At 37.0% G+C, this 13,849-nt stretch overlaps 1 protein-coding gene across 1 annotated transcript in view; it reads left to right on the plus strand.

Moving 5' to 3' along the window:
* LRRC1 (leucine rich repeat containing 1) overlaps positions 1–13,849 on the plus strand; it is a 115,852-nt gene that overhangs the window by 38,682 nt on the left and 63,321 nt on the right. Inside the window, exon 2 of the mRNA XM_016153878.2 lies at positions 4,369–4,486. Within this exon, the coding sequence (XP_016009364.1) occupies positions 4,369–4,486 (118 nt within the window). The remainder of the gene's footprint in view (positions 1–4,368; positions 4,487–13,849) is intronic.

Here is a 13,849-nt window from a genome sequence, read left to right on the forward strand (position 1 = left end):
CATTGTTTTCATTATCATTAATTCTGATGAGTTGAAGAATTTGGCCTCTTTGGTGCTAATTAGTGTTTTCCTTCATGGTCAGTAAGTAGTTTTTTAAAAACACTTTTCTTATTATGAAGTAAAGCACATACGTAGAAAATGCATAATGTGTAAATGTACAGCTTATAACAAATTATAAAATGAACACCCGTAACTACCACTCAGAAACCGAACATTGCCAGGACTCCAAAAACCCATTTCATGCCCTTCGTGGTCACAGTCCTCTCCCTCACACCTAGATTTTATATTAATCACTAACCTGATTTTATAGTAATCAATTCTTTGCTTTTCTTTATAGTTTTTGCCACTTCTTTATTCATCTCTTAAGAAAAATTATTTAGTTTTGGTGATTTTTTTCAAACATCACATAAGTAGAATAATGTATATATTCTTTTGTATCTGGATTTATTTGGCGAATATTATTTCTAAGATTTTTTCATATTATGATTAACAGTAAGCTTTCATTTTTGTTGCTGTTTAGAATTTCGTTGTAAGAATATTCTTCTATCAGATCTACTATTGATGGGTTGTTTACAGTTTTGAGCTATTATGAATAATTCTGTCAAGCACATTCTTGCATGTATTCTGGAATAACATTCAAGGGATTTTTGAAAAAAGATATGTATCTAGGAGTAGAATTTTTGGGTAATAAAGTCAGTCACTTTTTATAAATCTTATAGAAAAGAACATTGTCAGCTGATACAAATGATACATACTTTAATAACTGTTAATCTTACCTAGAGATTAGAACCATTGACTTACCATATCTTTACTAAGGAGATTGACCAAAAAGGTAGTTCAGGCCAGTAACGAGACGAGTAGAAATGTTGTCATAAGAGTTATGTAGGATGGAAGCGGGTCGACATTTAGTGGAAGGGTTAGAATGTCTCCAGAAGGAAAATCGAGTAAATTTGTTATCATTATAGGTCAAGCATTTTTCAGAAGTTTAATAACATTCTTTACACTGTTGTTCTCCAGGTGAATCTGTAACAGTGGTTTATGTTTTTTCTGTGTTATTGAGACATTTGGGCAATGGGAGAGACAATTGACTGATTGTTGGTCACATAGTAATAAAAAGAGGACACAGCTCTTTTAGGACTGAGATTTCCTTATGTCCCTTTCTAAGAAGAAGGAAGGTACTACACTGTATCAAAAGAGAAGGAAAAAGAACCTTGTCAAAAATGGAAAAAGGGAAAAAGAAACATTTTGTTCAGTTGGAGACTCTGTAGCTACTAAAAACAATGGTGGTATAAGAAAATTTAGTGTAGCCTAATAAGCCAAGGCAAATTGGATTTTTTTTTTTTTTTTTTGCATATGATTGTACAAAATGTGCTCTAACTGGGCCAGTGTGCTATAATCAAACATGGTATAGCTGAAGAATGGTGTCTGTGTGTTCCATCACATGATCGCTCTGCACTGAGGCGCCCTGCCAAAAACAGCTGCATGAATTGTTCTTCGTGTGCCCTGGCTAATCTCAGAGAAGACAGAAGAGTTTACAGCTTGTTGAGTTTTTTTTTTTCCCTGCCTATCTGAGGAAATTGAAAACTTGAGGATTTAATAAAGTCTTAGTGGTATTGTGTTGGTCTTATATGAAAATAGTATATTTAAAGCATTTGGATGCCAAATTAAGATCCTGTCATGATAATGAGGAAAGGATTGAGGAATTACTGTTTTCATTTTGGGATCCTGTCAGATAGGGTTGTTTTTACATCTGGCATGTGCTTCCCAAGTCAAATAAAGTAGTATTTGTGACAGACTCTATTTGGGGATGCTTTTAACATGCAGAACAAAACTTAAATTTGCTCGCTGTTATGATTTCTTTTGGATGTGGGAATTTGTAGTCTGTCATTTCCACAGACATAGAACTAACTTATTATTTATTCACTGTTGATATAAGTACCTTATTGACTTGATTTCTTCTTGTATTTCTTCTGAGTGGTCTCCAAATATATGGAATTGGTAATGGTTTTTGTGCTGTTGCTATTACGTCTTTCCTGGAAAAGAAAGTGAGCTTTTCATGCTTGAGTAAACACATTGATGCATTATGAAACTGTCAGACTCTTTGAACAATTGGCATAAGCTCAATTATTCAAATATGTGACTCTTTTGAATGGCTTTTATGTCAGCTAATGCTTTAGTACAACCAGCATAAAGAAATTTCAGTACCTTTCCTTAAGAAATAAATCTTAACTGTGTGATTAAAGAAACCCAAAGGATTAGTCCTTTTGTGGAGCACCTTCATTATCATATACAGCTAATTGGTAGCAGTCACTCACTGAGATTCATAGTTCATTTATTTTAAAGTATCTTTTTTGATAAAAATAAAGTTGTTTATGCATTTTCCTTATACCTAGCAAAACTTTTTTTCCCTGTGTTTTCTTCCTGCAATTTCATTTTCTTTTTAAATTATATTTTCATCGTAAATCTTTTTCGAGTACTGTGGCTTTTATAGTAACCTTTTTTGTGGCTTGCTTATTATCAAATTATTTGTTAACATACTAGTCGTTTCTCTTATTTGACATGTTTTTCAGTTTTTGATTTTTATTGATGACAATGTGAAGACATACTGTGCATTGTAGCTTGTTTTTCTTTTTTTCATTTATATTACAAGGACAATGTTCAAAGTATGGTTACGTCAATGGGCTTGCAAACTTATGTTTTATGCATTGCTCAATCGCTTTCCCGAAGACAGTGCCTTCTTTTCGATTAAATAAGTATACAGTCCCTTTTACTAAATATATTAAGTTAAAAAGATGAAGCTTACTAAATATTAGCGTTCTTCAAAATTGTCATTTGGAGCCCCCTGTAATCTTAGTAGAGCCTTTTTTCCCTTTGTAAATTCGATTTCTATTTTTAGCAAAGTAATAGATGCAAATGGTTTTTAAAAATCCAATAAGCTGTGTGATGTGACAGTGGAGAACAGCAGTTGATTGCCCTCCCTGTTCCCACTCCAGTTTCTGGCTTTGAGAACCTTCAGCTCTCTGATGTTTCTATTGATATTTGCCTTCACTTGCTAAATGGCTTACCTTTACAGTTTGATGATGACGATTATTTTTTTTTTTTACTTTTGGTTACCCATTGATTTCTGTGGAAGATGAGACTTTAGCTCTTCCTATTTCTTTCCTATCCTTTTGATATTGACATAACAAATTTTGGTTTTATCAATATGTAGATATTAAAATATTATGACTGAGTATTCTTCATAACCAAATCATATGTTTATATTATGATTATATCATCTTATACTTTATATTTTCCTGGAAATTAATAACTTCTTCCTCTTTTTCCTTGCCTTTACTTTATTCCTGTTTCTAATTTATCACCAAACATTCCTGATTCTAATTTATCATCAAACGAATCTTCTCATTACTTCCAAACATATCAGATAATTCCTCAGATGTGTTTTTATTTTTTGTTGTTGTTCAAAACTTTCCTCTCAGAGCCTTCATATTTTCCTCATTGTGGACTGGTTGCTGCTCCTAAGGCCTCTTACTCTGCTGACATCTTGGAATTCCCTTCAGTAATTTATCCTAGGCATTTCCTTCATCTCTGTTTTGGTGCTTGTCTGTTTCTGGGCCTCAGATCCTGCTCCTTTTAGATTTATTTCCATATTTTGGTGGACTCATGAGAAAGATACAAAGAAGATAAGTTTTTTGAGACTATGCATATCTGAAAATGTCTTTATTCTGTCATCATAATTGATTGATAGTTTCTCTGGGTATGCAGTTTTAAGTTGGGAATAATGTTTTTTGGAATTTTGAAAGCATTGCGTGTTGTGTTAGAAAAGACATTGCTCCATTGCCTTCTTACTTGTCGAGTCCAGTGCCATTCTGCCATGGTTAATGGAAGTATCTAGTGCGGGTTCTTTTTTACATTTGTCAAAATAATGTTTTCTCGACCACACAGGGGAGAGTTATATATTTTCTGACACATAGTAATGTCTTTAAAATATTTTATTCTAACTTTCACATGTTTATTTAACATTGCAGATTTAACATCAATTTTCATTAATAGAAAATGTGACCACCTATTGGATAGCTTAAAGGAATACTTAATTATTTTCCCTAAGTCACTTATTCATTTTTAAAACGTTTAGTTTTGAGATAATTATAGATTAACAAGAGAGTTGTAAAAATAGAACAGAGATGTCTTTTGTACTTGGTTTATCCCAGTGTTAACATCTTTGTATAACTAGTACAGTATCAAAATCAGGAAATATATTGATGCAATTCTCATTAATTTTTAAAAGACATTGTTTTAGATTTAATATTGGACAAGTTTACTTTGCAAATATATGTGAGACCTATGTGAAACTGTTTTGTATTTCAGCAATTTTTCCAGCTGGTCAAATTACGAAAGCTTGGACTTAGTGATAATGAAATTCAGCGGCTCCCTCCAGAAATAGCAAACTTCATGCAGCTGGTGGAACTTGATGTGTCCCGAAATGGTAAGAAAAAGATTCCACTTGAATTGTCCATTTGTCTCTTTTGATGCTGGGGGCGATTTTTAATAAACATAACTGGCTAAACGTTATCAGAAGTGCTTTTCCTGATGGTTATAGGAAAGTTGTATATAAGTTTTGGAATGAAATTAATGCCATTGTTGAATATTTTAGTTAACTTACAGGTATTTACCAAAAACTTTTCATAACAGTTTTTAAATGATAACCATCTCAAAGTAGATTCAGGCTGACTGAGTTAGAGAATTATTTGGAAAATTAAGTAGTCTAGCCCCTCATTTTACTCACATTTAGGGCTAGTGGTCATTTGTTTAGTAATCGGGGGGCTGCTGAGGTGAGGGGAAACCATCCTAAGGAAGGGAGGGTTTCTTCTTCTGTGGCTTAGTTGCCTGGTATGCTCCCATGAGAATCTGTCTTCCTGCAGTGAACAGACCTGTTTGCTGTTAAGAATCTTCTGCCAGTTTGTCTCTTATTAGGTCACTCGTGGGTCTGCCCACTGGAGTTTGTAGTGGTTTTTTGAGTTCATTTTGATTTTCAGATTTCACTGTAAAGTTGCTCTATTTTGTATTGAACATCCTAATAGGATATTTGTGTCCCATTTAACCTTTCACTTTTAAACGAACACCCTAGTTTAACCTCATGTTTCGTAACCCTTAAGCACTGCCAGAATGGGTTGGTCCCCGTTTGTTATCACATATTTGATTAATTAAGTTAAATTGCAGCTCCCAGTGGTCCTGTCTTTAGTGATAGTATTCAGTTCTTGCAAGGACTCTGGTATAATTTCCTCAGGAGAGCCCTCAGTATACTCTGAATTATTTATAAAAATGGTAATCTTTTTCTTTTTCTCATATTACATACCTGTTTTGTTTTGTGTTTTGTTTTTGCTTTCCTACAGAAATCTCTAAGCTTCTTCTCAGTGAACCTCAGTCTCATGTCTTCTGCAGAAACTCCAAGGCCCAGATACAGGGTTTTTGTGTGTGTGTGTCATTGTTATAAGGCAGCAGTGATAACCAGTACTTGATTGAAAATGTGATGAAACAAAAATTATTTTACCCCCCACGTTTAACAGCTTTTAAATTGCTGTCATCTATCAGGTCCTATAAATTGGAAACTGTTGTTAGGCCAAGCTGTATGTTTTTGACATAGGGTTGACTTTTATTTTTCATGAGAATTATTCCTTACTTGAAGGTACTGGAAAAGTGTAAAAAAAATATTTTGGGAGGCATGTTTTACAGCGGCTTGTTTGGTTGCAGGGGCCCCAGATCTGCTTGGGTAAAGGAGAGTTGATTATAAGGACGGGAGTGGAACTGACGTTCCAAAAGCGTTGGCAGGGAGCTCACATCTGACATTGTCTTAGGGGTTTTATGGCCTCTGTCTGTTAGTGGTGTGCCTGCTTTTGTTTGTGGGTGCTCTGTTCTCTCTCTGCTGACCTGCTCTCTTGAAACTGGCCTCTCTAGAACCAGTTTGTTGTGGTCTCTCTCCATACAACTTTTGGCTTCTGCACCTGCTGTGGCATCTGTTTGCCAGTGACAGATTTCTCAGGATTGGTTGACCCAGCTCATCTTTTTAAGCCAACCATAAGCCATAAGCTACAGGTCACTAGATACCCTAAAGACTGGCTCCCCCGGGACAGGGGTGGCAGGCTGTATAAAGCATGGCTCTACTCCTCAGCACAGACCTCTTGATGAGCAGCTTATCTTACCCTGGAGCGTGTAGATGGAGCAGGTGTTTGAGGCTGGAATTGCTTCTGAGGCTATCTCTTGTACTACCTTATCTGAGATGTATACATAACTGGAACTGCTCTTTCTTGTTTTAGCAATTATCTCAGTTGTAAAGGGTGGCTGGCTATTAACTCTGCAAGGAAGTAGAGTGAAATGGTCACTGAACTCATACAATCTGAAGAAATAAAATGGCAGTTTTGAAATTGGCATTAGAAAGGAAAATGAGCAGGGGTCTAGAAATCCTTGAGAAAGGGAGGTATTTGCTTTAATTATTTGAAAGCAGAGAAAACAGCTGGAAAGTTCCCAGTCCCATTATTAACTCGATTGGGATGTGATGCTCTGTAGAAAGCCGGCATTGTCAGCTGCCTGTTTTACCAGTTGCCACATGAACTTTTTATTTTTAAACATTCATAGTGAGGAAGAAGGGCTCCACACCTCCTCACATGTGTCCATTTATACCTTCCAGCATGTTGATAAACGAAGCTAAGCCTTTCTGAAGTTAGTGTCAGGACGTAAAAAAGTATCCTCTCCTTAGGGTACGTAGCCTCCTCTTCCTCTTTTTTTCCCCTGTCCTCATTTTCAGCTTTTCCTTCTGCACGTGGATGGAGTTTTGTGGTGGATTCTTCAGATCTTTCACCTTCTCTATCAGGCTGTTTTACAAATACTGAGGGGGAGTTAACCACCCCTTTCCACTACTGGCAGACTCTTGCTCTGGCTCAGTATCATGAAGGTGTTTGTGTGCCCGTGTGTGTGTGTGTGTGTGTGTGTGTGTGTGTGGTGTAGGGGACGGTGGACAGCATGGAGGATGGCAGGGTTCAAGGCTTTTTGTGAGGCTGTGGAAAAAACTGCAGATGACAGAGCAGAACAAGGTCACCATTTACTGTAAGCACTAGGCACATGGATGGGTCTCGGGCTATTTCCAGGTCAGGCAAATCTCATTGTGCTACCTCGCTCATTTTTTTTTTTTTTTCCAGATAAAAATCACATTAATGTGAATTTCCTAGGCAACTGAGTAGGTAAATAAAAGTCACAAAGTCTGCAGCCTGAGAATGTGAGAATCCCTACTTTATGTGGATGCAGGCATTGGTAAGGGTTTGGGGTTTGGGGCTGAAGGTCTGTATGAGCCTCTCGTCTTTACTTGCCCCAGCTGAGGCTGCTCGATCCGTGATCAGAGCTTGTTTCTTTGAGTTCCTGCCTGGTCCCTGGACTTTATTAGCAGGGTGATAGCCAGGACTGGCAATTGCCATTGTAGGACCTTTATTCACTTCTTTCATTCCTGATTTTCTGAAGATCATTGCTTAACCACGAAGGAGGAAGACAGGATGTTGGTATCAGACCACTCAAGTTCATTGAGTCAGTACTTGTCAAACTTAAACATGCAATGAATTACCAAAGGATATTGTGGCAATGCAGATTCTGATGCAGTAGATCTGGAGTGGGGCTTGAGATTCCGCATTGCCGAGAATCTCCAGGGGTTGCCGATCCTGCTGTTCCACTGGGCACACTGAGTAAGCAAGACCTTAGACACGACAAGTCCACTTCTAATGTTCCTCCAGCAGCTTTGTGTAGCTCACATGCACTCAGCTTCTGGCTCCCCCGCATCTTACCATGTGAAGGTGGGAAGCCTTCAGGATACTCCTGGTTACAGGGTAATATACTGGAGCTGACTTAAGCTCAAGTTGGCTTTGATTCCAAGAGCAAAATTAGACCTTTCCTGATGTTCCCCTGGCTCAAGTGAGGGTAAAAAGACAAGTTTTGTGTTTCACTCCAAAAAAATCTGTAGAGGAGGAGGAGAAAAGTTTATATAGGCTCATTTCCTAGGCCACTAGGAACTGCCAAGACTCCCAAACCCTGACTTTTGTGGCTTCGTTTTCTGATATTTCAGGCACAAAGTCAGGGGAATTGTGTGTTGTGTTAGAAAAAAGAAGAGAGAACTTAGGAAGAAAGACGGCATTGCTTATGGGCTATATATAGATTGTGGGGACTTTTTCTGAAGTAAAAGTAGATGCTTGGGATGAGCGCAGTTTGTATGGTTTTGTGCCCGGGATGGCTAGATGTGCTCAGCAGAGAGGACTCTGGGGCCTGCCACTCACCACTTAGCTAACTTTGGATAGCACCCCTACTCCCAGTGCTGGGTCTTGCTTTGTGAAGGAACAGGACAGAGCCCTGCTTCCTTACAAATCAGTGGGAGGCAAGGAAAGTGGCAGATTTCTCATGTTCTAACTTGGTGGATTTTTTTTTCAGTCAGGAAAATAGTTAAAAAATATAGATGAGATAAAAGAAACTAAGTGTTTCTCCTGAACGTAGAAAAGAGGATGGAGTATATGAGGTTGGTATCTGAATATGCTGTTAAAATGTCTAAAAAGGCCTCTAGGCTTTGAATTAAGTTCTAAAGCAGCTTTCTGTGGTGGAATGCATATGCGTCAGTGCCTGAATTTTATGTTTGTTTTCTGCTCACTGATTCTTACCTGTTCGAGGAAAATTATTCTGGATATGTGAGAAGAGTTATTACCCTATAGTACTATTTTGTTATCCAAGAATCTAGGGCAGACTTTCGTAGCGCATCATGAATCTGCCCAAAGGGTTAGTAATTTGAATTTTATAGTCTATGTTGTAATTCGACTTACATCACAGTACTATGTCATCCATTTAGTTCAGTTTTTCCCAAAGTGTAAGGCATACAGCACCGGTACTGCTAGAGACGATTTTAAGCAGTACTGTAAAATAGCGGTTTTTAATACTGAATCGTGGTGAGAAAGTTATCCAAAAATATTCCTTTTGGATTGCCTTCTATAAAATTTAATAATACTATATTGTATTTATTGTTACATTTATCTTCTGTATCTAGGGGTGGTAACTCTTATTCATGTTCATGATTTAAAGAAAATCGTTTTTTTAAAAAATAAATCTTACCCAGATTTAAAAAGATGATTTAAAAGAATGAGCTAAATAATATAGAATATATGTGCTATACCAGTATGGTAAAAATTGTGAAGATGGAACTGGATGGCTGAAGTTACAGAGCCACTGATTACTATTAGCCTACCATGCCAGCGAGGTCGAGTTTATTTCACTTACAGGGCAAGTAGTGTTGCGTACAGAAAAACATGGCTGTACACCCTGGCTAATTACTTTGCAAACTTGAGTTAACAAGAAACTAAAACATAGTTTTAGTACAAATCATCACTAGCACTAGGACAACACCTCAGAGTAAGTGGATGAATGACCTACCAGTGAAGTCATCGTCCTACAAAGTCTAGAGGCTAGACTTTGATTAAAGGCCTGAGTTAGTTGTCTCTGTCCAACCACGAGATGCTGATCAGTGTCTGTGGTCTGTAACTCTGGGTTGTTTAATGAAATCGAAGGGTGATTTTGAAGCCTGCTGAAATGACCTCGTATAGCCCATCAAGTCTTTGTGTTTCTGAGTTATGTACTGAAGAAAAGCTCTTTTGGCAAGCAATAAATCCAGTGTGCCTAGAAGTCTTCCTTCTTTGGTTCTAAATTTAGTGATCTGTTTAGCATACTGCTCCTGTATCTGGACTTAATATTGTAGTAGGTGAGTTTGTGGCTGTTAACATACTGTAGGGGACATCCAGTGAAGGGAAGCCCCACTGTCCCACTCTACCTTGTGGTTGGAGAGCTAGACAGTTTGCAAGCCAGAGTTTGCTTTCTTACCTTTGCAACTACTGTCACTGTCCTATTATGAGCTCGCTCGCGCTCGCTCTCTCTCTCTCTCTCTCTCTCTCTCTCTCTCTCTCTCTCTCTCTTTAAACTTTTAGCTTTCTTTTTGTCAGAAAGTGGGATTAATAAACAAAAAATACATCTGCCTTCTCACATTTAATTCCAGATAATATTAATTATTTTTAAAGTGGAGGTAGAAAGGAAGTGGGCTTCTGTGATGTTTTCTAGTTACCTTTCCATGCTACAGACCATTTTTTTTCAGGGAGCAGTGTTTAAATGTGAAGATATATAGAAACCATTTTTAAACACTGAACATGTTGGAATAAATTTTACAAATATGTTTTGGACTGTTAAATATCAATGTGATTTTAGCAAATAAACCTGAAAAATCATGATTTCATGTTATAAATTAGTAAATCAGAATAGAAATTCTTACAACAATGTTTTTGCTCAAAATGTTTTTGGAACTCTTTCAGATTATTTTGAACTCTTTCGGTGTATTATTTTGCTTATCTTCAGACTGGAAGTTTCACTTTTTAGAGTGGATTGGTTTTTAGAAGCAACCAAACATTGTTTAATGCCCACTTAGGTATACTACCAGGATACTGAAAATCTTATGTGACTCAAAATCTGCCTCAGATAGCAATTTCAGAAAGTATAAAAGAGTAAACTATTGTTACATTTTTTATGTTAATGTGGTTAATTTTCTTTTATCAAAAAAATTGTGGCTGTTCTGAATAAGTTGTAGGTTTATATAACTTTCTTTCTCTCCTGCCTTTTTTTCTTGTTAATTTGCAGGTTTATAATAGAGATGATAACCTCTGAGTTTAGAACAACACCTCTGAATACATTTTTTAGGTCAACAAGCTCTTTGGTTAGTCCCAGGTTTTCTGAATGCTTTGTCTATTTTAAGTAGCTCCTTATCTTCCTTTCTCTCTCCTCACTCCATTCAATCAGTCTTTGCATGCGGTACTTTGTGTTAGATGCTAAATTTTCCAAAACAATTGTGAATTTACAAAAAAAAAAAAAGCTAAGTTAGAGAAGCAAAAATAATTGCAGTGGCTTCTTCTGAAATAAACAAAACCCCAGCATGCAGAATGACTATTTCTGCTCGCTTTTTAATTAGGCAGTTTATGTAGGTATTGGTTTGACAGTTTCCAACTCTGAAAGTGATTGAGAATGAGTGGCCATATTGCCTCATTTTGATTTTGAGGTCACCTATTTTGTCATGTGAATCTGGCTTGAGCCAAGTGATGCTGAGCCTCCAGGCAGCTGAAGGCTGGATGGCATCTCTTTATTAGGATGGTGACAGCAACATACTGCCATGACTGCAGACAGTGCTCTGAGCTCTTTAATTTGGAAAAGACACATCTTAGAAAGGGATGAGGTAGCTGAGAAGGAAAGAGTGAGTGAGGAGAGGCACTAAGAACTGCAACTTGAAGATTATATGTAGAAATGATTTGATTTTTGAATTAGCTTTATAAGAGTCGAATAAATGCTCTATCTAACATACTTGCTCAAAGCTAATAACTAATTATGATCGTGAATTCTTTTTCAGTTCAAAAAGACTTGGACCCGGCCCTTTATTTTTTTTTAAATGCTTATGGTTATCAACTATAGCCTAGAATTATTAATATTTTTTACTTCAAGCAAAATTTATCGAGCAATTACTATATTTGTGTAAGGCTCTTTGGTGAATTCTTCTATCCCTTGAGGAGGTAAATCTGTAGGCACAACAGTCATGTGTAAGGAACTGCACATTAATGCCTGCTTTACTGTTATGTAATAGAGTTCTCGAGGCATTCAGAGAGGTGACAGTATCTACCCATTTTGAAAGAGGTTTGAAGGAGGAATGGGGCACTTTGGGTTTGAAGTTGAAATCAAGAAATATTTAAAAAGTCTCATACTTTAGCTGCAAATTCAGAGGGAGTTAATGAGTGGATTCCTTAGCTACATGCCATCATTATTGAAATTTTTTTTTCAAATGTTTGTAATAGATTTACAGAGTAGACAATTCAAAAGTGCAAATACCTCAGTGCTTGTCTATTAGATATTCACTGAAAATTTTAGGATTCATCAAAAATTAAAGAAGCGTCCAGTACATAACCATAAGAACTACAACTGTATGACTTGTCATGGGATTCTTTGTTGTTGTTGTTGCACAGCTGACTGCTACTGTGTTGTAAAGGATTTGCTCTGCCAGGTGAAATGCTAAGCTCTGTGCATTAGTCAAGAGAGACTAAGTATTGTTTTAAAAAATGTCAGAATCTGAAGGGCTCACACAATGAGGAACTTTATTTCTGTTCAGCTTATAGTCTGTGTGTGTGTGTGTGTCTGTGTGTCTGTGTGTATGTATGTGTGCATGTATGTGTGCATGTGTGGTGGGGGAAAGGAACATAGACTGGGAAGGTGGGAAATGGGAGGCTCTTCTCTGTAGTCAGGCTTCTTCCTTGTTGTAATGTTTACGTCTTTGTTCAACTAGTGGACTCCAAGGCGGGAGAGGGAGAAAACAGGGAACTGTGTATGGGCAGTTTTTTTGGGCCATGTCACGTGGTGAACACCATTTCCATCCATGCTCTATTGGCCAATTTTATGTCCTCAAATTAACTGAAAGGAGCTGGGAAATGCAGTTAAGTATTTGTACATGAAGAGAAACCTGGCTATTGGTAAAGCACTAGCATCATCTGCCACATTGGCATTTAATTGAATGCTGGAGTTGTGTGACTTTATTGCACCAGTCACACACAGGCCTAATAAACACACACACACACACACACGCACACACACACACGCACACGATTCTGTTGCACTGTCACAACCTTCCAGCGAGTGACATATTTATAGGAAATCCAGATGCATGCCCAAAGAGGACAGAATAGCCTTTCTTCCCACATCTGCACAAAAATGTGTATACCAGACATAGAATAACATGTTTGAAAACACTGATGTGCTAATAGTTATCATAAAACCTATATAATTATGCATGATATTTTTTATTTTGAATTTTTAGAACTTGGTTTAAAGTATGTTTTGAAAATGAAAGTTTTGTGTTTGAGGAATGGTTGTCTAAGGACTTGCTCTAGACAATATAGGATTACTAAAGGTTTTCAAGGTAGGAATCACTATCTTGGACAAGTTACTTAATCTCCGTGTGCCATCTGTAAAATAGAAATTATAATAGTACCTACTGCATAGAGTTATTGTGATCCTTAAAAGAACAGTGCCTTGTACATAGTGAACAGCTGCCATAATTAATTCTATCATCATCTTTCATTTTGGGTCATAAAGATCTGAACTAGGACCGTGAGAGTAACAATATAGAGCAGAGGTGAGGACACAAGCAGATTTGAAGGATGGAGTGATATAGGTGAGGAAGGTTTCTACCTGAAGAGATGTCTAGACATTTTGTACCATGCACCAGGCATTGTGCTGTTTCTTCACGTCTCTATTTTATTTAATCTACATACTAATCTGGTGCGATGGGTAGAAGCATCTCAGGATGACTAATGAGGAAACTTAGGCTTGAAGAAGTTGCAATATGTCTCAAAATCATATTTCTAAGTCCATGGTAGAACTGAATAAGAAACTCAGAGGAGTGGCACTTTTAATTATTTTTGGAGCATGTTGAAAATGATAAAGGTAGTTTCAGTCTGTGTTAGAGAAAGGATGTCTACAATATTATGGCTAGGTACTCTCTGAATTTGGAGATAAAAACAGGAAAAAGTCATCTTAAGACATTAAAATGCATGGAAATCTACATTGGGGATGAATTGTACCACCTGTAGAAGTGGCCTCATCCCGAAGAGGTGGCTTTTAAACTTTATATGGTTAGAAATGGATTGTCATCTAGTGAAAGATAGTAGGGCTTTCTCAGTAAGCTCTGATATAATACTTCTGAGGTAATTGTTGTGCTATTTTGGCAAAAGATTGGTGCATTGACAGAATTGTA

Source organism: Rousettus aegyptiacus, unplaced genomic scaffold (assembly GCF_014176215.1).
Source record: "Rousettus aegyptiacus isolate mRouAeg1 unplaced genomic scaffold, mRouAeg1.p scaffold_m13_p_1, whole genome shotgun sequence".
Lineage (NCBI taxonomy): Eukaryota > Metazoa > Chordata > Mammalia > Chiroptera > Pteropodidae > Rousettus > Rousettus aegyptiacus.